General features: G+C 44.5%; 1 protein-coding gene across 1 annotated transcript in view; it reads left to right on the top strand.

Annotated features, from left to right (window-relative positions):
* The window catches only part of LOC132822416 (E3 ubiquitin-protein ligase RNF123), a 379,484-nt gene that overhangs the window by 352,554 nt on the left and 4,351 nt on the right, over nt 1–22,579 (top strand). The window contains exons 37-38 of the mRNA XM_060835785.1: nt 2,965–3,059; nt 18,327–18,412. Of these exons, the coding sequence (XP_060691768.1) occupies nt 2,965–3,059; nt 18,327–18,412 (181 nt within the window). The remainder of the gene's footprint in view (nt 1–2,964; nt 3,060–18,326; nt 18,413–22,579) is intronic.

The raw sequence follows: 22,579 nt of genomic DNA, 5'->3' as shown, positions 1-22,579 counted from the left end.
TTTGACCTAGTGACAGTGAAGGAATGGCAGCATTGTTCCAAGTCAGGATGGTGAGTGGCTTGGTGGGGAATCTGCAAGTAGTGATGCTCCCATGTATCCACTGCCTTTGACTTTCTAGACTGTCGAGGTCCCAGATTTGGAAGGTGCTGTCAAAGGAACCTTGATGGGTTGTTGTGGACAGTACACACTGCTGTTTATTGTGCACAATGCTGGAGGGAGTGAATGTTTACATTTGCAAGTATCAATCAAGCAGACTATTTTGTTCTGGATAGTGTCAAGCTGCTTGTGTTGTTGGGGCTGCACTCATCCAGATCAATGGAGAGTAATCCATCACACTCCTGACTTATGCCTGGCAGATGGTGGGCACGCTCTGGGGAGTTAGGAGTTGAATCACTTGCTATAGGATTTCCAATCTCTAACCCATAATATTTATTAAAGAATACATTCACATAGAACAAAGTAGACTTGGAAAAAGGGAAATATATCAGGGAGAGTTCACAGCAGCAGGCAACTTATCATTAATATCCTTTGACATCAGCCCTCTGTGTCTCAATTCATGGGAGAATTTTGCAATTCTTAGCTGAGTTGACTTTTGAATCTTATTGCAGTTGCTCAGCAGCTTGCATAGAATGCAAACTAAAAATGAAATTGTGGGAGTGTGCTGTTGTGAGATTGCTGATCAGGGGAGTTGATCTGAGGTGGTGTTTCGCTACACTAATTGCCAGTTACCGAGCAGTGAGGAAGTGTCTTATTAGTGCATTGCTAAAGAGTGCAAAACAGGAACGTTCACAGGATAAATTTCAGATCTGTGCTGAGCACCTTCATTGAAGTGGGAGGATGCTAGCACTTACTCAGTCCCCAGCTATAGGAAGAGGGACAGTCAGGGATTTCCTGCTTACCAACTACTATTTCAGGATTGTCTGTGCAATTATGTAATTCAGGACAAGATCTAGTTCATCTGAAGCTCAGCCCAGTAAATCAGTCTACTTTCAATGTAAAAGCAACATACTGAGGATGCTGAAGACCTGAAATCAAATAGAAACCGCTGGAGGAACCCAGCAGGTCTGGCAGTGTCTGTAGAGAGGGAAATACAGTTAGTATTTCAAGTCTCCTGATTTGATTCCTGATGAAGGGCTTATGCCCAAAACGTCGAATTTCCTGTTCCTTGGATGCTGCCTGACCTGCTGCGCTTTTCCAGCAACACATTTTCAGCAGATTTCAGGTCTCCAGTTCCTCATCGGAACTTCTCAGCTCATTTGCTGCAGAAACTCTTCAGGAGTGACGATGTTCCTCAAATACTGTTTCTGTCAACCTGGACTTAGTGGTAGCATTCTTGCCTGAGTCCATGCTCCACACCAAACACTCTCATATGTCATTAAGGCTGAAACATTTTGTAATTGTTGAGGGAACGTTGCCTCATTGGAGGTGCTATATCTGGTTGAGAAATTAAGCTGAGGCCCTGTCTACATTGTTGAATGGATGAAAAAGAAATAGCAGATGAGTTCCTCCAGTATCACAGACATCTCATTAATCCCTCAGCTAATATGATTGTTGATCTGGTCTTTATCCAATTTTGGGATCTTGCTGAACACTGATATGAGGCCAGGTTTCCTATCGCAGGATGATAATTCACTGACCCTGAAGCTCCTTGAGATAACTTTAAGCTCTGAAAGGTGATATATAAAAAGCACCTTTGTTACTTTCTCCTCATATTAGCCATTGCTTCACTGTCCATAACTCATTCTGTCCCAGACATCACTCTGACCATAAAACTCAGTCACAACACACTGTCCACTATGCACTCTGTGCTAGACCTCATCCTGTCCATTACCCAGTGTGTCAGATCTCACCCTGTCCATTACATGTTCTGTGCCAGACCACACTGTCCATTACCCCTTCTGTCCCATCCATCATCCTATCCATTACCAGAACTGTTGATGGTCAGCCACGGAAACCACCTGAAAATAAGAATTTTGGAAGGTTCAAGCTATTTTATAGGACATAGAAAATAGAAAAATACAGTATAGGTCCTTTGGCCCTCGATGTTGTGCCGATCCAAGCCCACCTAACCTACACTAGCCCACTATCCTCCATATGTCTATCCAATGCCCGTTTAAATGCCCATAAAGAGGGTGAGTCCACCACTGCTACTGGCAGGGTATGCCATGAACTCACAACTCGCTGAGTAAAGAATCTACCCCTAACATCTGTCTATACCTACCACCCCTTAATTTAAAGCTATGGCCCCTCGTAATAGCTGACTCCATACATGGAAAAAAGTTCTCATGGTCAACCCTATCTAAACCTCTAATCATGTACACCTCTATCAAGTCACCCTTAAACCTTCTTTTCTCCAATGAAAACAGCCCCAAGTGTCTCAGCCTTTCCTCATACGATCTTCCAACCATACCAGGCAACATCCTGGTAAACCTCCTCTGCACCCATTCCAATACCTCCACATCCTTCCTATAGTATGGCAACCAAAACTGCACACAATACTCCAGATGAGGACGCACCAGAGTCTTATACAACTGCAATATGACCTCAGGACTCTGGAACTCAGTTCGTCTATCAATAAAAGCCAGTACGCCATATGCCTTCTTCACAGCACTATTTACCTGGGTGGCAACTTTAAGAGATCTGATGGACACCAAGATCCCTCTGCTCATCCACACTACCAAGTATCCGACCATTAGCCCAGTATCCCATCTTCTTGTTACTCTTTCCAAAGTGAATCACTTCACACTTACCTACATTGAACTCCATTTACCACCTTTCTGCCCAGCTCTGCAGCTTATCTATATCCCGCTGTAACCTGCCACATCCTTCCTCACTGTCAACAACTCCACCAACTTTCGTATCATCCGCAAATTTTCGAAGTTTCTCTTGTTAAGTTGCCTTACAGCTGGTTTATTTAAGGGTATATGTATAATTGAATGTCCCTGCATTTTTTTTCTTGTACAGACCCAGATTATATCAGCTTGGAAGAGCTGGGGAAAGTTGAAAGTGTTCTCTCCCATTTGACGCGGGAATCCAAGCAGGCAGCAGCTACTGCACTGGTGAGTACTACAGAGCTACCTGTATGTACCCCTGTTGTAGGGGAAGCAGTAGTGTGAAGCCTCTCCGACAGCTTGCTATCACTGTCACCAGAGCTTGGGAGCATTGTCCCAGTGTTTGCTGTGTTCTAGGTACATGGAGTATGTCAAGTCTGAAGAAGTGTGAACACTTGAAAATACAGACACTCCATTAAGAATGTAATAGATAGTGGAACCCCCAGAAATTAGCCACTCCCAGAGATCAAAACTACTTTACCTGGACTCTTAAGGATTTCATCCCAGTGGAAGAAACGATGAAACAACTATCAGACTTCAAAAGTGATGTATTCACAATGAGGCACATGGAATCAACTGAAGTTACGAAAGGAGAAAGTGAGGCTGGAGAGTTAGTCAAAAAGTGTAGCACTGGAAAAGCACAGCAGCTCTGGCAGCATCCAAGGAGCAGGAGAGTCGGCGTTTTGGGCATAAGCCAAAATGTGAGGGGTGGGGTGGGGTAGGGGCTGAGAGGTAAATAGGAAGGTGGGGGTGGGGCTGCGGGGGAGGTAGCTAGGAGGGTGATAGGCAGATCCAACCCTCCAAGTCAGCACTGCCCTCTTGACCTGTCCCATAGTCCTTCCCACCTATCCACTCCACCCTCCCCACCGACCTAATACAATCACCCCCATCTACCTATCACCTTCCCAGCTACCCCTCCCCGCCACCCCAGCCTCACTCCCAATTAATGAAAGGCCAAAATGTTGACTCTCCTGCTCCTCGGATGCTGCATGACTTGCTGTGCTTTTCCAATGCCGCATTTTTCAACTAAAGTTATGCAAGGGGCTAAATAAATACAAGTCTTTTTAAACTGGATTTTTAGGTGGAGGAGAGAGAGAGCAACAAGTCTGATACATAGTTCATATCATAAACGATATTCAAAGGCAGCACTGTGAAGGTGAATCAGTATCTGGACTTGGGTATACAGTAACAGGGTGTCTCAGTATCTGCTGTGGGATATCACAAGGTGAATCAATATCTGCTGTGGAGAATTGCAGAGTGAATCTTTTATGAAGGTAGCCGAGACCCTAACTTTTTCTGATTTTAAAAGAAGACATGAAATGCTGTGTTGCAGATACAATGTGACAGGTCAAACTACTCAACATTAGGCAAAACACAATTAATTTAAGCACTATTGTTAAAAAGAACAAAGAAAATTTACAGCCCAGCAACAGGCCCTTCGGCCCTCCAAGCCTGAGCCGATCCAAATCCACTGTCTAAACCTGTCGCCCACTTCCTAGGCATCTGTATCCCTCTGCTCCCCATCTAGTCCTGCATCTGTCCAGACATTTCTTAAGTGAATCTACCGTGCCTGCCTCTATTACCTTTGTTGGTAATGCATTCCAGACGCTCACCTCCCTCTGTGTAAAGTACTTCCCATATGTGCCCCCCTTCAACTTTCCACCTCTCACCTTGAAACCATGGTTCTCGTTATTGAATCCTTCACCCTGGGAAAAAGCTTATCTCTATCTAATCATACGTTTCATGATTTTGTAAACCTCAATCAGGTCCCCCCTCAATTTACCTTTTATAATGAAAATAAACCTAACCTACTCAATCTCTCTTCATAGCTAGCACCTTCCATACCTGGCAATATCCTCGTAAACCTTCTCTGTACTCTCTCCAAAGTGTCCACTCCTTTTGGTAATATGGTGACCAGAACTGTACACAGTATTCTAAATGTGGTTAAACCAATATCATGTACAATTTTAACATGACCTGTCAGCTCTTCTACTCAATACCCCATCTGTTGAAGGCAAGCATACCATATGCCTTCTTGACCACTCTATCCACCTGTGCAGCAACCTTCAGGGTACAATGGACCTGCACTCTCAGATCTCTCTGCTCATCAACTTTTCCCAAGGCTCTTCCATTCATTGTATAATTCGCTCTAGAATTAGACTTGCCTAAATGCATCATCTCACACTTGTCTGGATTGAACTCCATCTGCCACTTTTTCGCCTAACTCTCCAGTTTACCTATATTCTCCTGTATTCCCCTATGCTTTCTGCTACTCTGCCAATCTTCGTGTCATCTGATAATACCAACAGTGCCTCCTTCCAGATCATTTATGTATATCACAAACAACAGTGGCCCAAGCACTGATCCCTGTGGAACTCCATTGGTCACCTTTCTCCATTTCGAGAAACTCCCTTCAACTACTACTCTCTGTCTCATGTTGCTCAACCAGTCCTTTATCCAGCCAGCTAGAACACTCTGCACACCATGTGACTTCACTTTCTCCATTAGTTTACCATGGGGAACCTTATCAAATGTCTTACTAAAATCCATGTATATGACATCTACAGCCCTTCCTTCATCTATCAACTTGGTCACTTCCTCAAAGAACTCTATTAAATTGGTAAGGCATGATCTCCCCTATTCTTTGTTGCCTATCACTGATGAGCCTATTCTTTTCCAAATAGAAATAGATTTTATCCCTCTATACCTTCTCCAGCAACTTTCCCACCACTGACTCTTCTTGTACAGGTGGACAACATGAGCAACCCTCCAGTCCTCCAGCATCTCACCTATGTTTAAGGATGCTACAAAGATATCTGTCATGGCCCTAGCTATTTCCTCTCTTGCCTCCCTCAGCAACCTGGGTTAGATCCCATTCGGTCCTGGGGATTTGTCCACCTTCATAAACTCTGGCCTACCCAACACATCTTCCTGACTCATGTCAAGGTGATCCAGACTAATCAAACTTCTGTCTCTAATCTCAACATTCATCATGTCCCTCTCCTCAGTGAACACTGATGCAAAGTAATCATTTAGAATCTCACCCATTCTCTCAGGTTCGACACACAGCCTTCCTTCCTTATCCTTTAGTGGACCAATCCTTTCTCTAGTTACCCACTTGCTTCTTACATAAAAATAAAAGGCTTTGGGATTCTCCTTAATTCTGCTCCCTAAAGCTATTTCATGACCTCTTTTAGCCCGCATTATTCCTCGCTTTAGACTGGTCCTACTCTTCCGATATTCCTCCAGGGCGCATTCTGTCCTTAGCTGCCTGGACCTTATGTACACTGCCCTTTTCCTCTTGGCTAGTCATACGATTTCTCCTGTCATCCATGGTTCATAAATCTTGCCGTTCCTGTCTTTTACTTTCAACGGGACATGCCTATCCTGCACTATCTTTAACCTATCTTTGAAAGCCTTCCACATATCAAATTCGGACTTTCCTTCAAATAGCTGCCCCCAATCCACATTTCCCAGCTCCTGCCTAATTTTGATATAATTGGCCTTGGCCCCGTTTAGTACTCGTTCCTTAGGACCACTCTCATCTTTGTCTACAAGTATTCTAAAACTTACAAAAATGTGGTCACTGTTCCCAAAGAAATTCCCCACTGCAACTTCTACCACCTGGCCTGGCTCATTCCCCAACACCAGGTCCAATATGACACCTTCCCTTGTCGGGCTATTGACATACTGCTCTAGAAAACTCTCATGGATGCTTCTTACAAATTCTACCCCTTCCAGACCTCTGACACTAAGTATATCCCAGTCAATGTTGGGAAAATTAAAATCTCCCATCACCACTACACTATTGCCTCTACATCTTTCCATAATCTGTTTACCTATTTGTTGTTCTACCTCACGCTCACTGTTGGGAGGCCTGTAATACAGCCCCAACAATGTAACTGCACCCTTCTTACTTCTCAGCTCCACCCATAATGCCTCAGTACTCAAGCCTTCCATAGTGTCCTCCTTTAGCACAGCCGTGATATCATCTCTGACCAGTAATGCAACTCCGCCCCCCCCCCCGCCCCCCTTTTTTTACTTCCCTCCCTGTCCTGTCTGAAGCATCTATGTCCTGGAACATTTAGTTGCCAATCATGCTCTTCCTTCAACCAAGTCTCTGTGATTGCAATAACGTCATGCCCCTAGGCACCAATTCAGGCCCTAAGCCTTACCCACTGCACTCCTTGCATTAAAATATATTCACTTCAACCCACCAGTTTTTTTGCGTTCATCTACTCTCTGCCTACTCTTCCCCTTATTAATGCTATCTTCATGATCCTTACAGTCTCCAGTTTCCACCTCACTGACTACTTGTCTTCTCATCTAGTTCCCAGCCCCCTCCTACACTAGTTTAAAACCTCCCCAACAGCAGTAGCAAAAACTCCCCAAAGACATTAGTTCCAGTCTGGTTCAGGTATAGTCCATCCATTTTGTAGTAGTCCCACCTTCTCCAGAACTGATCCCAATGTCCAACAAATCTGAACCCCTCCCTCCTACACCATCTTTCGAGCCACGTGTTTATCCTGCCTATTTTTCATTTCTACGCTGGCTAGCATGTGGCACTGGTAGTAATCCAGACATCACCACCTTTTGAGGTCCTCCTTTTTAACTTCCCTCCCAGCTCCCTGATTTCTGCTTTCAGGACCTCATCTCATTTCTTACTTATATCGCTGGTGCCTATATGCACCAAGACAACTGGCCACCCTCCCCTTTTAGAATGGTCTGCAGCCGATCTGTGACATTCCTGACCCGAGCACCTGGGAGGCAACATATCATCTGGGAGTCCCGTTATTGGCCACAGAACAGCCGACCTACTCCCCTTACAATAGAATCCCCTATGACTATGGCCCTACAAGTCTTTTTCCCACCCTTCTGAAAAGCAGTGCCCGCCATGGTGCTATGATCTTAGCAACTGCTGCCCATCCCTGGTGAGCCATCTGCCCCAACAATATCCAAAATGGTATACCTGTTTTGGAGGGAGATGACCGCAGGGGACACCTGCACTGCCTTCCCTCTCTTTTTCTGCCTTTTGGTCACTATCTCCTTCAGCAATTCTAACCTGCAGTGTAACCAGTTCACTAAACGTGCTATCCACGACCTCCTCAGCATCGCGGATGCTCCACAGTGAGTCCATCCGCAGCTCCAGAGCCGTCATGCGGTCAAACAAGAGTTGCAGCTGGACAGACATCTTGCTAGTATAAGAATCAGGGATGTCAGCCGCATCCCTGAGCTCCCACTTCAAGCAAGAGACACATGCCACCAGTCTGACGTCCCCTGCCATTGTAAGCCTTCGCTTTATATCAACTAATTAAACCAAACAATGTACTTAAATATATGAAAGAAAAGAAAGAGAAAAATAAAAAACCTTACCTTACAGAGTCTTTTTCTTCTGGTTGGAGCAGGGAGGGAGATACTACACGTGTAGTATCTCGGGTTTAGCCGCTGCCCAAATATATACTGGGCCCTTACCTTCCCGGCATCCTCCTGGTCTCCACGTCACCTCCACCCTGTCTCCCACTACTCCCAGACAGGAAAAAGGCTACAGGCTTCCCGCAGCCTTAAAACACAAATGCAAGAAAGGAAGCCAGAACAACTTGACTGTTGGAAAACTTAATGGAATAATTGATAATGTACCTATTAGAATTAACTGTTCCAGCATCCCATAAATACGCCCCTTGGCAAAAAAGCAAATTCAGATACAGCTTCTCACATACAGTTCTCCAATCCAGGAGGAACGAAAATAAAGAGAAAATTCAGAGAAATTAGCAGCTACGAGACATTTACTGAAGGTTCCAGCTCTTTTGAGACCCCACTCTTCTTACGTTACTCAGAAATTACTTTACTTACGTTACTTAGTGGGCGGCACGGTGGCACAGTTGTTAGCCAGAGACCCGAGTTCAATTCCTGCCTCAGGAGACTAACTGTGTGGAGTTTGCACATTCTCCCTGTGTCTGCGTGCGTTTCCTCCAGGTGCTCCGGTTTCCTCCCACAGTCCAAAAATGTGCAGGTCAGGTGAACTGGCCATGCTAAATTGCCCATTGCGGTAGATGGAGGGGTATGTGTAAGGGAATGGGTCTGGGTGTGTTGCGCTTCGGCGGGTCGGTGTGGACTTGTTGGGCCGAAGGGCCTGTTTCCACACTGTACGTAATCTAATCTAATCTAAAATCCTGATCTGTGAGAACTGGCCACACCTATTTGGGCTGTTTTAAATGCAAAATAAACCAAGGTGCCTCAAATTATTCATGCAAGTGGTCTGGTAGTCAGCTTGGTACCTCTGTCTTTCAAACTCTCTACAAAATCAAAACCAGGACAAAATAACCTCTTAAAGTGACAGTATTGATACGCTGTCTCGCAACACAGGGTGTCCAGTATCTCCTGTGGGGCATCGGTGTTCTCATCTGATCCGGGTAGTGGTGGTGTCACAGGGAGTCTCAGTATCTCATCGGGGTAGTGGTGGTGTCACAGGGAGTCTCAGTATCTCATCGGGGTAGTGGTGGTGTGACAGGGTGTCTCGGGATCTGATCGGGGTAGTGGTGGTGTGACAGGGTGTCTCGGGATCTGATCGGGGTAGTGGTGGTGTGACAGGGTGTCTCGGGATCTGATCGGGGTAGTGGTGGTGTCACAGGGTGTCTCGGGATCTGATCAGGGTAGTGGTGGTGTCACAGGGTGAATCAGTATCTGATCGGGGTAGTGGTGGTGTCACAGGGTGTCTCGGGATCTGATCGGGGTAGTGGTGGTGTCACAGGGTGTCTCGGGATCTGATCGGGGTAGTGGTTGTGTCACAGGGTGTCTCGGGATCTGATCAGGGTAGTGGTGGTGTCACAGGGTGTCTCGGGATCTGATCGGGGTAGTGGTGGTGTCACAGGGTGAATCAGTATCTGATCGGGGTAGTGGTGGTGTCACAGGGTGTCTCGGGATCTGATCGGGGTAGTGGTGGTGTCACAGGGTGTCTCGGGATCTGATCGGGGTAGTGGTGGTGTCACAGGGTGTCTCGGGATCTGATCGGGGTAGTGGTGGTGTCACAGGGTGTCTCGGGATCTGATCGGGGTAGTGGTGGTGTCACAGGGTGAATCAGTATCTGATCGGGGTAGTGGTGGTGTCACAGGGTGTCTCGGGATCTGATCGGGGTAGTGGTGGTGTCACAGGGTGTCTCGGGATCTGATCGGGGTAGTGGTGGTGTCACAGGGTGTCTCGGGATCTGATCGGGGTAGTGGTGGTGTCACAGGGTGTCTCGGGATCTGATCGGGGTAGTGGTGGTGTCACAGGGTGAATCAGTATCTGATCGGGGTAGTGGTGGTGTCACAGGGTGTCTCGGGATCTGATCGGGGTAGTGGTGGTGTCACAGGGTGTCTCGGGATCTGATCGGGGTAGTGGTGGTGTCACAGGGTGTCTCGGGATCTGATCAGGGTAGTGGTGGTGTCACAGGGTGTCTCGGGATCTGATCGGGGTAGTGGTGGTGTCACAGGGTGTCTCGGGATCTGATCGGGGTAGTGGTGGTGTCACAGGGTGTCTCGGGATCTGATCGGGGTAGTGGTGGTGTCACAGGGTGTCTCGGGATCTGATCGGGGTAGTGGTGGTGTCACAGGGTGTCTCGGGATCTGATCGGGGTAGTGGTGGTGTCACAGGGTGTCTCGGGATCTGATCGGGGTAGTGGTGGTGTCACAGGGTGAATCAGTATCTGATCGGGGTAGTGGTGGTGTCACAGGGTGTCTCGGGATCTGATCGGGGTAGTGGTGGTGTCACAGGGTGTCTCGGGATCTGATCGGGGTAGTGGTGGTGTCACAGGGTGAATCAGTATCTGATGCAGTGAGTTTATCAGAGTGCTTTCCAGTTCTTGGTGCAGCTTTTTTAAATACAAATCTCCTCCGTTGTCAGCCCATTTTTCCTGGAGTTGCCTGACTACTGGTTTCAGCCATTCTAATGTATTGCACTCTGTGCCTAGCCCTTCAGACAAATCTGGAGTTTGATTTTAAAACACAAACTACTTTTATGCAGAGGTGAAGAGAGTCACCTTGCCAGGGATTGACTGAAAGTGATAGTGCAGATCCAGGCATGGAAACTGCACAGAACCTGTGCTGAGGGAATTGCATCAGAATGAATAATTGACAATGCAGGCACACAGTACTTCCCACACACTTTGCAGCTACTGACTCAGCAGCTTTTAACTCCACTGCAGCCTAGCTGTGTCCCAGCTGCTTGATCATTACAGTCCCACCAACTGTGTGAAGAAACTGGACTCGGGTGAATGCCTCTGGGGCCAAAATCTTCCTCCACCTTGTATCAGTCCTCAGTCTCACGTAGGCATAGCTTGGGGACCTGGGTTCAAATCCCATCAGGGCAGATCTGGAAATAAGAGTCGGATAATGACTATGAAACCATTACTATATCAATTAATCCATTTGGCTCTCTGATGTCCTTCAGGGAAGGGAATCTGCCATCTTTAACTGGTCTGGCTTATAGATGACTCTAGACCCACAACAAAGTGGTTGGCTGTAGCCCCGAATGTATTTTTAAAATTTTCTGGGCTGCAGCACCATCTAAGTGACCAGGATGGCAAATTATTGCATGCCTGGCAAGTATCTTCAGTCAGAGCAGCACAGCATGTAATGTATTAATTCAGCTATAAATGCATCCCACATTACACCACAGTGTCTCCTCCATCCCCCATTCCACCCTCCATTCTCCCCCATCCCCACTCTACACTCCATTCTCCCTCAGCCCCTACTCCAGTCTCACCCCCATCCCCCACTCCACCCTCCATTCTCCCTCAGCCCCCACTCCAGTCTCACCCCCATCCCCCACTCCACCCTCCATTCTCCCTCAGCCCCTACTCCAGTCTCACCTCCAACCCACCCTCCATTCTCCCCCAACCCCCCACTGCATTCTCCCTCAGCCCCCACTCCAGTCTCACCCCCAACCCCCACTCCACACTCCAGTCTCCCTCAGCCCCCACTCCAGGCTTGGTGCTTCCCCCAACCCCAACTCCATTCTCCCATTCTCCCATGAATCCCTCCCACTCAGTCCTCCATCCACCAAGCTCATCAGGTCTGGAGGTAACAGGGCCATGGATGTGAATTTTAACAGCGGTGGTAGTGGAGACCAGCAATGCAATGTGGTGACACCACACCAACTCAGACTGACAGCACAAGTCATGGGGGATACACTCCTGATTGTTTGAAGCCACCAAAATTTTGGAGGAGGGAGCTCCTGCTGGAATAACTAACAGAACAATCAGTCAGGAAGCCACAAGAAGCTGGGCCAGTCTTTCACAGTTCCAAATTAAGTTGTTGGTCATCTTGCATTATTTCAGGAGCTAATGGCATTTTGTTCCAATGGAAGATATTGGTGAATGGAACTCTGAACCATATCGAAAAGGAGCTGCCCCCAGGGAGAGTCTGAGGGCAAAATCAGCCAAAGGGAGACTGATCCACTGATATCTTATTTAGCTCACTCTGTGTTTAAACCTCATCCATAAGAGAAGAGGAGAAAATGTCCCTTCTGTCTATGTTCTGAACACAGTGTCAACGGGCTACTGTTGCTCTGCTCAGCTGGCAACATTGAAAGTAGGAGCAGAAGAAGGCCATTCAACCCTTTGAGCCTGAACCTCCATTCATTACGATCATAGCTAACCATCCAAATCAAACCCTGCTCCCAATTTCTCCATATATCCTTTGATTACTTCAACCCTAAGAGCTATTTCTGATTCTGAGATTGACAGTAGGGTTCATTTCACCCGGTAAGCTCAGAAACAACCTGGTTGGTGACCCAAAATTCCTGGGCTCCCATCCTCCTTTGGGAAGTATTATACAGCTCAGAGTAGATAGCTCATTTACTCAGACTATCTCAATGAAGCAGGTTCTAGATTAAGGACAGCAGAAGGGCTACAGCTGCCATTTTACACAGTCCTTAGCCAGTAACTCTGCAGTAGCAGCTTGTCTGTAAACTGTACTGAGACATAACTACAGTCAAGAACAACAGCAGGTAATCAGCCTAAAGTTGCTAATTGCACCAGCATTTTACACACACTCATTTATCGACTAGATTATTCTAATCTGTCTTCAACCTTGTACAAAGTATGTGTCCACAACCCGACTGATTCTGAGTCAGATTGACCTATTCCACTGGGTTTGCTAAAATATAGCTGTCTCCTGGTCCACCTGCACTTGCACTTTTAAAATTCTCATCTTCATGTTTGAATTGAACTCTGCCTCAGCCCCAGGAAGTGGTGGAGGCCGGTACAATTGCAACATTTAAGAGGCATTTGGATGGCTATATGAATAGTAAGGGTTTGGAGGGATATGGGCCTGGTGCTGGCAGGTGGGACTAGATTGGGTTGGGATATCTGGTCGGCATAGACAGGTTGGACCTAAGCGTCTGTTTCCATGTTGTGCATCTCTATGACTCTATGTTCAATATCTGTAACTTCTCCACCCTCAGAGCTTTCCACGATTGCACTTGTTCCATCCTGGCCCAGCTGTACCATTGCCATGTGGGACATCTTCACTGAACTGACTGTAATGGGTCATAACAGTGGCTCAGCGCTACTTTCTACCTGCCAGCTGACAATGTGCATTAGCCATCATCAAAACTCAAACTCCACGAGCAAACAAGAACAGCCTTCTCCAACCGTTCCCCTGATCATCCCCCACTTATTATTCCTCCCAATCACTACCCTCTCTCACTATGCCCCCCAGTCAGTGCCTTCTACAACCATTTTTATAATACTTGGAATGTCTTCTGACGGTTTGGATAGACTGCACTTTGTTGCACTGGACTTTAGAAGAGTGAGGGGTAATTTGTTTGAAGTATATAAGATCCTGAATGGTCTCGATAAGATAGTCATAGAAAGGATTTTCCTCTCGTAGATCAGTCCAGAGGTCGGGGACACTATTTTAAAAATTAAGATCTTCCTTTTAGTAGAGAGAGTTGAGCAACTTTGGAACACTGTTCCATGAAAGTGGTTGTGCTGGGGTCGTTTAAGACGGAAGTGCATAGGTTCTTGTTAGGTTGGAGAATCCAAAGCGGTGGGGGCAAAGGTGGGGGTGGGAATGTGCAAATCAAAACACACTGGTCCATTTTAATTGAATTGTGCAGCAGGATTAAAGTACTGAAAGGTTTCACTTCTCCTAATTTGTATGTTTGTACATCTTACCTCAGCGAGTGCCCTCTTCAGTGGTGTCTCTCAGTCATTGATCCTGTCACCGTATCCTGGTTAATAGTAATCTAGCATGCCAGCTATTTCAATTACAGTATTACCTTTCAAACAAACACTAGACTTAGTGTAGATATGGAGGAAGGAGATCACACAATCTTTGTGCTTCTGATTTTTCTGTTGGAACTGAGAATTTCATGTCCCTAATTCTCTCTCCCACCATGACCCTCTGTGCAACATGACTCATTGGTCACTTAAAATGGATGCATGTGAGTATTGGGTATCTTTGAGACTGTTTCCATGGGCAGGCTGGTTAGTGACTAGATGACAACAAACTTAAAATAATTAGCATATGACAAGAAGCAAAATGAGACTTATTCTCCGCAGTGAGTTGTGATCAGGAATGCAGTGCCTGTCACAAGCAAGTTGAATGAATGCATAAAAATGAAAGTTAGCCAGGTTGTGGGAAAGGAGCAGGGCACTGGAGGAGAATGGCACTAATGGATAGTCTTTCACTGAGTCAGAATGAGCATGTGGGACAGAATGGCTGGATCCTGCACTATGTCCTTTCTGCTATAGAAACCTGTTGGTTCCCACATTAGGAGTAAGGAGAAAATATAAAAACACATAAATAAACAAAATATGCAGAGGGTCTAGTTCTGTCAGTCTGAAAAACATACTCGAGGAAAGTGGGTCACAGGATAGACCCAATCTAAGAAAAGAAATTGAAAGAGAGTAAATAAAGTCAAAATATGTGACTGATGGAATGCATCATTTCTTGCCAGCCTAAGGGCATTGGTTAACACTGCAGTATGGAGCACAGTAAGGCGTGTAACAAAACAATCTGAGGAGACTCGATAACACTGCAATATGACTTTGGCGGCTACATATGTTAAACTTGCTCCTTTCTTCTACTGCTAAATAAATTGACAGGGACTTATTGGCAGTCACTTTGAATAATCATTTATCTAAATGGAACACCCATCATATCCAGGAAACTGTGCACAGGCATGGAGACCAACAGGCCTACAGGAGAGGGCTGGACAATCAGTTCAAGAGAAAATATGCCAGGATAGCATGCAGGGAACAAGCCAGTGGCACGAAATAGATGAGTGTCCTCGGTTGAGCACTGAGTCTGTGTCAGTGAATATTCATGCAATGCACTGTGTGATGTAAAGAGCTGGCTAGCATGTCAAATAACCTATTAAAAAAAGGAATGCCTGTTGGAACTTACCTCTGAGTAAGATATAATATGTTTTACCAAAACAGGATGAAAACAAAAACATGGACAAATAAATTCATGTTTGACAGCAGTTTCTCTACAGTGTTCCACAGCTGCAGAATCTGTTACCCATTACTTGGTATTCAGCAGAGCAAATTCTGGCCCACTGCCCATGTTACTGAGATCCTCCAAAGGAAACAAACAAAATCGAAATAAATGTTTGATGTAGTGCAGTCAGAAATATGAAAATCAATTGTATGTTCTGCTATTATTTTACAGATGACATCAGAGAAGTTTAAATAATTTGAAATACAATCAATGAAGGCTCATTAATGGCACTAAAGGTTTAAAAATAACTTAGCCTGACAAATAAACAGGATCTGTAAGCTTACAGTGAGTGATTGTTACCCTGCTTCATATACAGGAACTGTGTAGCTACACAGTGAGTAAGCTACATGCTCAATAGACAGAAGTGAGTGATTCTTACCCTGCTGAGTAACAGGGAGCAGTTTGTGATCAGTGTGATAATGTGGTTACGCTGAAAATGTGTTGCTGGTTAAAGCGCAGCAGGTCAGGCAGCATCCAAAGAACAGGAAATTCGATGTTTCGGGCATAAGCCCTTCATCAGGATTCCTGATTCCTGATGAAGGGCTTATGCCCGATACGTCGAATTTCCTGTTCCTTGGATGCTGCCTGACCTGCTGCGCTTTAACAAGCAACACATTTTCAGCTCTGATCTCCAGCATCTGCAGACCTCACTTTTTACTCAATGTGGTTACGCTGGCAGGAATGATATTTCTCCGTATGACTGTTAATAGAATCATCGCTGACTTTTCGTTATTTTTATTTCATTCTTTAAACAATTTTGGTTTGGAGCTATAAACTGGAAACTGAGCTAAAAATGACCTTTGGACTGTGGCAGCAGCTTGTATTTTTAAAAAAAAACAAATAAACTATTATTTGTTGTGAGACCAGGCCTCAAAGTTATTTGCAGCTTGGTTCTTGATCGAAAGGATTCCATGGATGCTTTGACACTGGGGAGATGAGTACGTCTGACCAGGTGGCCATTAACAAGGTCAGTACCTGGGAGCTGGTGCCAGTAAGCCTGCAAGGGAAGATGAAGGTTAAAGCGAAGGAGGAGCCAGAGCTGTGAAGTGCTTTTTGAACTGTGTTTCTGAGAGAAGTTTGGCTGTTGATGGTATAGCATTAAAAACTTGAAAGCTCACTAGCTAATCTCCCACTATCAGTGATTGGAAGTTCAGAGAATAGAAACTAGGTTATAAGTGTCACTGACTTCCTCAGCATGAACTGGAAAGGTGGCCTTGATTAACATCTTCAGAAAATCAACCAAGTAGCAATCATTTTTGCCTGTGGAAAAACACATTGTAAAAACTGCTTTAATAATCTGACCAGTTTTGGGCCAATTATTTATTTTATTTATACTTTAACTGTATCTGTTGTCTGTCTTTTGTATGAACAGGGCTGACAAAAAAGGTTATGGTATTCAAATCAATTAGATTACTTTGTTGTTTAATTTTGCTCTGCTAAAGTTACTGTATTGTTAATTAATTGATACATCTTTTGTTTAAGCTACAGATCCGGTGCCTTGAATTGATTATTCACAAATTTCTGGGATTGGTATTATAAAAAATATGATTAGGAATTACTGGGGTCACTTTTAAGGGTCTTTGAAAATTTTATTTTTGCTGTGTTATGAATACAGAGGGAGAAGGGCTGATTTGATTTGATCTGTCTCTGTGTAATAACACTTTACACATACTATACTGTATCATTATGTTACACCCTTCTAGCCAACAGCTTTCACAGTACAGCACTACAACTGACTTCCTGTATCTAACATCATCCAATCTTCCAGGAGTTTCATTTCTATATTTCTCAATCATTTAGGACTGAGATGGACCTATGCTTCTACCTTCAGGCGAGGGACAGCTCTTTGGTTACTGCTGGAATCTGATCTGCCACAGAATTGTTACAGTGCAGAAAGAGGCCATTCGACCCATCCTGACTCCACTGGCTGACCAACTGAGCATCACAACGTGGTGTCAGTCTCCTGCCTTTTCCCTATGCCCTTGCATATTGTTTCTGTTTAAATAATCATCCACTGCCCTCTTGAATGCCTCGATTAAATGTACCTGCACCACATTTCCAGGGCGTAAATTCCAGCCCTGAAACACTGTGTGTGAAAAAGGTTTTCTCACATCACGTTCTTTTCATTTGTACATTATTCTAATTTTGTGCCCTCCTGTTCTTCAAGTTTTCACAAGCAGGAACCGTTTCTTCCTGTCTACTCTTCATATCCCTTTATGATTTTGAAAATGTTTATCAAATCTCATCTGAGCTGTCTCCTATCCAAGGAGAACAGTCCCCCACTGCAGTCTGTTCTCATGATTGATGTTGCTTATCCCTGGAAACATTTATGAAACATCTTATGCAGTCTCTCCAATGTGTTGACATCCTTCCTTTAGTACGGTGCCCAGAACGGTACACATTATTCCAGCTAAGGTCTAATAAGTGTCTCATACATGTTTAGCATTATCTCTTTTTCTTAAATTCTGTGGTCCTGCCAGTCTGGGTGGTTACATGAATAGGGATGAAATAGAGGGATACAGACAGAGTAAGGGCAAAAGGTTTGCTTTTTAGTTTAGTTAGAGCATGATAAGCAGCATAGGCTTGGAGGGTCAAAGGGCCTGTGCTGTACTTAGTTTTGTTTTTTATTCTGTCCTCCTAGTGATTCTATCGAAATGGCAGAGCCTAGCTGCTCCAACAGAACAGAAGTGAAGAAATAGTGAGTTTGAGGTTCATTGTCCAGAAACACAACCTTAAAAGAGAGTGTACATTTCTACAGCTGACCACACCCTTGAGATGCCCTAAAGCATTTCACATCCAGTCACTTACTTTACAACCACTGCGGTTGGCACACAATGTTATGCACATTTGGATTAACAAACGTCAGGCCTCTCCAAGGGAAGCACAAACATGAAAGGATTTACTGAGGATGGAAGTATTTTGTGTGAAAGATCAATCTGAATATGAAAGACTACAGTTGGGCATTGACTGCTTGGTGTCTAGGTTATCATCTCTTTTTGTCTCCTTACAGCCCACTAGTGAGGAAGACCTGTGCCCAATCTGTTACGCTCACCCCATCTCTGCCATCTTCAGGCCATGTTCACACAAATCTTGCAAGTAAGTTCAGTGCAAGCGAAAGTTGAATTTGACTCCACATATACTTTGTGTCAATGTTTATATAAGGCCATAAGACCTAGGAGCAGAAATCAGGCCATTCAGCCCATCTAGTATGCTCTACCATTCAATCATGACTGATCCGTTTCTCAACTCCATTCTCCTGCTTTCTCCCCATGACCCTTGATACTCAAGAACCTATCTGTCTCAGTCTTAAATATACCCAGAGACCTGGCCTCCACAACCTTCTGTGACAATGAATTCCTTACATACACCATCCACTGGCTGAAGAAGTTTCTCCTCATCTCTGTTCTGAAAGGTCCCCCTTTACTCTAAGTCTATGCCCTCAGGTCCTAGTCTCTCCTACCAATGGAACCATCTTCCCAACATCTACTCTGTCCAGGCCAGTCAGTATTCTGTATGTTTCAATTAGATTCCCCCCTCATTCTTCTAAACTCCATTGAGCATAGACCCAGAATTCCTCATATGTGAAGCATTTCATTCCTGGGACCATTCTCATGAACCTCCTCTGGGCTAATACATTCTTCCTGGATGTAAGGCCTAAAACTGCGCACAGTATTCCTAAATGCGGCCTGACCAGAGCCTTTTAGAGCCTCAAAAGTACATCCCTGCTTTTGTATTCAAAATAAATGCTGTCATTGCATTTGCCTTCCTGCAACTGACTCAACCTGTAAGTTTACTTTGAGAGAATCCCAGACTAAACTCCCAAGTCTCTTTGCACTTCAGACTTCTGAATTTTTTCTCCATTTAGAAAATTGTCCATGCCTCTCTTCTTCCTACCAAAGTGCATGACCTCTCACTTTCCCATGTTGTACTCCATCCGCCATTTCTTTGCCCACTCGCCTAACCTGTCCAAATCATTCTGTACCCTCCCCGCCGCCTCAATGCTACCTGTCCCTCTATCTATCCTTGTTGAATCTGCAAACTTAGCCAGAATGCACTCAGTTCCTTCGTCTAGATCATTAACGTATAAAGTGAAAAGTTGTGGTCCCAAAACTGAGCCTTATGGAACACCACTTGCCACGGGCTGCCATGCTGAGAAAGACCCTTTTATCCCCACTCTCTGCTTTCTGCCAGACAGCCAGGCTTCTATCCATGCTAGCATCTTGCGTCTAACACCATGGGCCCCTGTCTTACTCAATAGTCTCCTATGCGGCACCTTGTCAAAGGACTTCTTGAAGTCCAGGTAAATAACATCCATTGGCTCTCCTTAGTCTAACCTGCTCGTTACATCCTCAAAGAATTCCAGCAGATTTATCAGGCGTGACCTCCCCTTGTAGAAATCATGCTGACCTTGTCCTATCTTACCAGACACATTTATTGGCATGTCAGAGCTTTTTGCAAGCAATTTTAGAATCATAAAGTTGTACAGCACAGAAATCTACCCTTCGGTCCAATTTGTCCATGCTAACCAGACATCCTAAATTAATCTAGTCCCATTTGCTAGCATTGGTTCATGTCCCTCTAAACCCTTCCTATTCATGTACCCATCCATATGCCTTTTAAATGTTGTAATTTTACCAGCCTTCACCACTTCCTCTGGCAGCTTGCTCCATTCACACACCAGCACCTGCGTGAAAAAGTTGCCCTTTAGCCCCTATTCAAATCTTTCTCCTCTCACCTTAAACCTATGCCCTCTAGTTTTGGACTCACCTACCCTAGGTAAAAGATCTTGGCTATTCACCCTATCCATGCCACTCATGATTTTATAAGGTCATCCCTTAACCTTTGACACTTAAGGGAAAATAGCCCCAGCCTATTCAGCCTCTCCCTATAGCTCAAACCCTCCTATGCCAGCAACATCCTTGTAAATCAGTTCAAGACCCCTTCAAGTTTTACAACATCTTTCCTATAGCAGGGAGACCCGGAATGGAATGCAGTATTCCAAACGTGGCCTAACCAATGTCTTGTACCACTGCAACATGCGCTGACCAATAAAGGCAAGCATACCAAACGCTGCCTCCACTATCCTGTCTGCCTGCAAATTCACTTTCAAGCAATTATGAACCTGCACTCCAAGGTTTCTTTGGTCAGCAACATTCCCCAGGATCCTACCATCAAATGTTTAAGTTCTGCCCTGATTTGCCTTACCAAATTATAGCACCTCACATTTATCTAAATGAAACTCCTTCTGTCTCACTTCGGTCCTTCAGCCCATCTGATCAAGGTCCCATTGTACTCTAAGCTAACCTTCTTCCCTCTAGTATATCAGCATTTAACCAACAAGACGAATCTAGAGTTGATACTCTGGATAGACCTCCTACCATCCTCCTTTATCTAACCTAATGATCCTATCCTTCTATTCCTTTATCACTTGAAGAGTAATCCCTTAGAGTCATCCATAGACTTTATCCACATGGTACCATGTTCCTCCTCCTAACCACTCTTTGGTTAAGAAGCTTTCTCTCTGTTCTCAGTTAGATTTTTTTGTGAATATCTTGTATTTATGATCCCTGATATTGGATGCTTCACAAGTAACAACATTTACTTTTACCTTATCAAATACCTTCAAAATATTTAAAGTCCTCCATCAAACCCCTTGCTTTCCACAAAGAAACAAATCAGGAATAAGGAGAGAACATTCAGCCTGTCGAACCTGCTCAGCCATTCAGTGAGAAGATGGCTGATCTGATTGTAACCTGAAATCCACATTCCTGCTTACCCCAAATGACATTTCATCCTCTTGTTTAATAAGAATATATCCACCTCTGCCATAAGACTATTCAAGGACTAAGCTCCCCCAACCTTTTCAGGAAAACAGTTCCAAAGATTTGTAACTAAGAAGGAAAAAAATGCCTCACCCCTGTTGTAAAAGGATGATTCCTGTTTTTTAAACAGTGATCCCTAGTTCCAGACTCTCTGACAAAATGAAACATCCTCTTCACATCCACTCTGTCAAGGCCCCTCAGGATCTTATGTTTCAATCAAGTCACCTCTATCAACTCCTGTAGATACAAGCCTAGCCTGTGCAACCTTCCTCATAAGACTACCCATCTATTCCAGGTATTACTCAAGTAAAGCTCCTCTGTACTGCCTCCGAGACAATCACTTTGTTCCTTTAAGAAGGTGACCAGAACAGTGCACAGCACTGTCGTTGCGGTCTCACCAATGCCTTGTCTAATTGAAGCATAACTTTGCTATTTTTGTTGATTTGCTGCTCAAATTTCAATCTCCTGCTGTGCAGGCATGTTTTCTGTGGACCAGACTGATATCTGGTAACTATCACATGCTGCCATTATCCTGCCACCCTTAATTATTCTAAGAAACTACTTAACCAAACATTAATGTAGATTCAATATTAATGATTTATATATTTTATTAATCATCCCATCAAGTGCTATACAATTTTGAGCTTGAGGAATAGAATAAACCTTAATCACCAGATGCTCACCAATTAACCAGCTTGTCCTTCAATTCTTGGAAGCTGAAACGGTTTCGGCAAAAAGAACAGAATACTTCTTTCCCTTCCTCTGCTTATCTGCTGAAGCAGTTAACTCTGTCATGACACTATAAGGCACATTCAGCTAAGTTGGCATGTTTTATATGTGAATCGTTTAATGAGAGTTCAGCTGGTACTTAAATAAGCTACTCTTCAAATGGAACTCTGAAAAAAAATCACTGCTAAAGGCTGATAACCACAGAATTGAAAGTGTGGATTTCAGGCAAAGAGCACCAACCTGTCCAGTCTTTCCTGATAGTTGTAGCCTTTCTGCTCAGGTTCATCCTTGTTAATGATGATGGTTCGATATAAATTTAATGTAATTTCTCTGCTTATGAATTTGATTTCTTTTGCCATGAATCTGTGTCTGATTTTGTTTTCTCATGGACTTAGTAACTTACACTGTGACTTTGTAAACCTGTATGTATTCCTATTTACATTCTTAAATTCGAAGGAATGTGTGGTCACTTTAGTTCTCTCAGCAAAATGTAGCACTGCGCACTTACCCAGCATCTATACCTGGGTGTATAAAAACAGAGCATTCGGCCAGTGCTGTCCTCTGCTTTGTCCTAACCCCATCTGATCAGTGTCACCCTCTATTCCTTCTTCCTCCGTTGTTCCTCTAAATTCCTCTTTGATGCATCTATATTTTTGTCAACTATTCCATGTCCTAGTGTATTCCAGTTCTCGTTGCTCTTTGGATGAGGAAG

Source organism: Hemiscyllium ocellatum, chromosome 14, assembly GCF_020745735.1.
Source record: "Hemiscyllium ocellatum isolate sHemOce1 chromosome 14, sHemOce1.pat.X.cur, whole genome shotgun sequence".
Classification (NCBI taxonomy): Eukaryota; Metazoa; Chordata; class Chondrichthyes; order Orectolobiformes; family Hemiscylliidae; genus Hemiscyllium; species Hemiscyllium ocellatum.
Note: the sequence above shows the minus strand (reverse complement) of the source record. Positions and strands in the feature narration are given on the sequence as shown.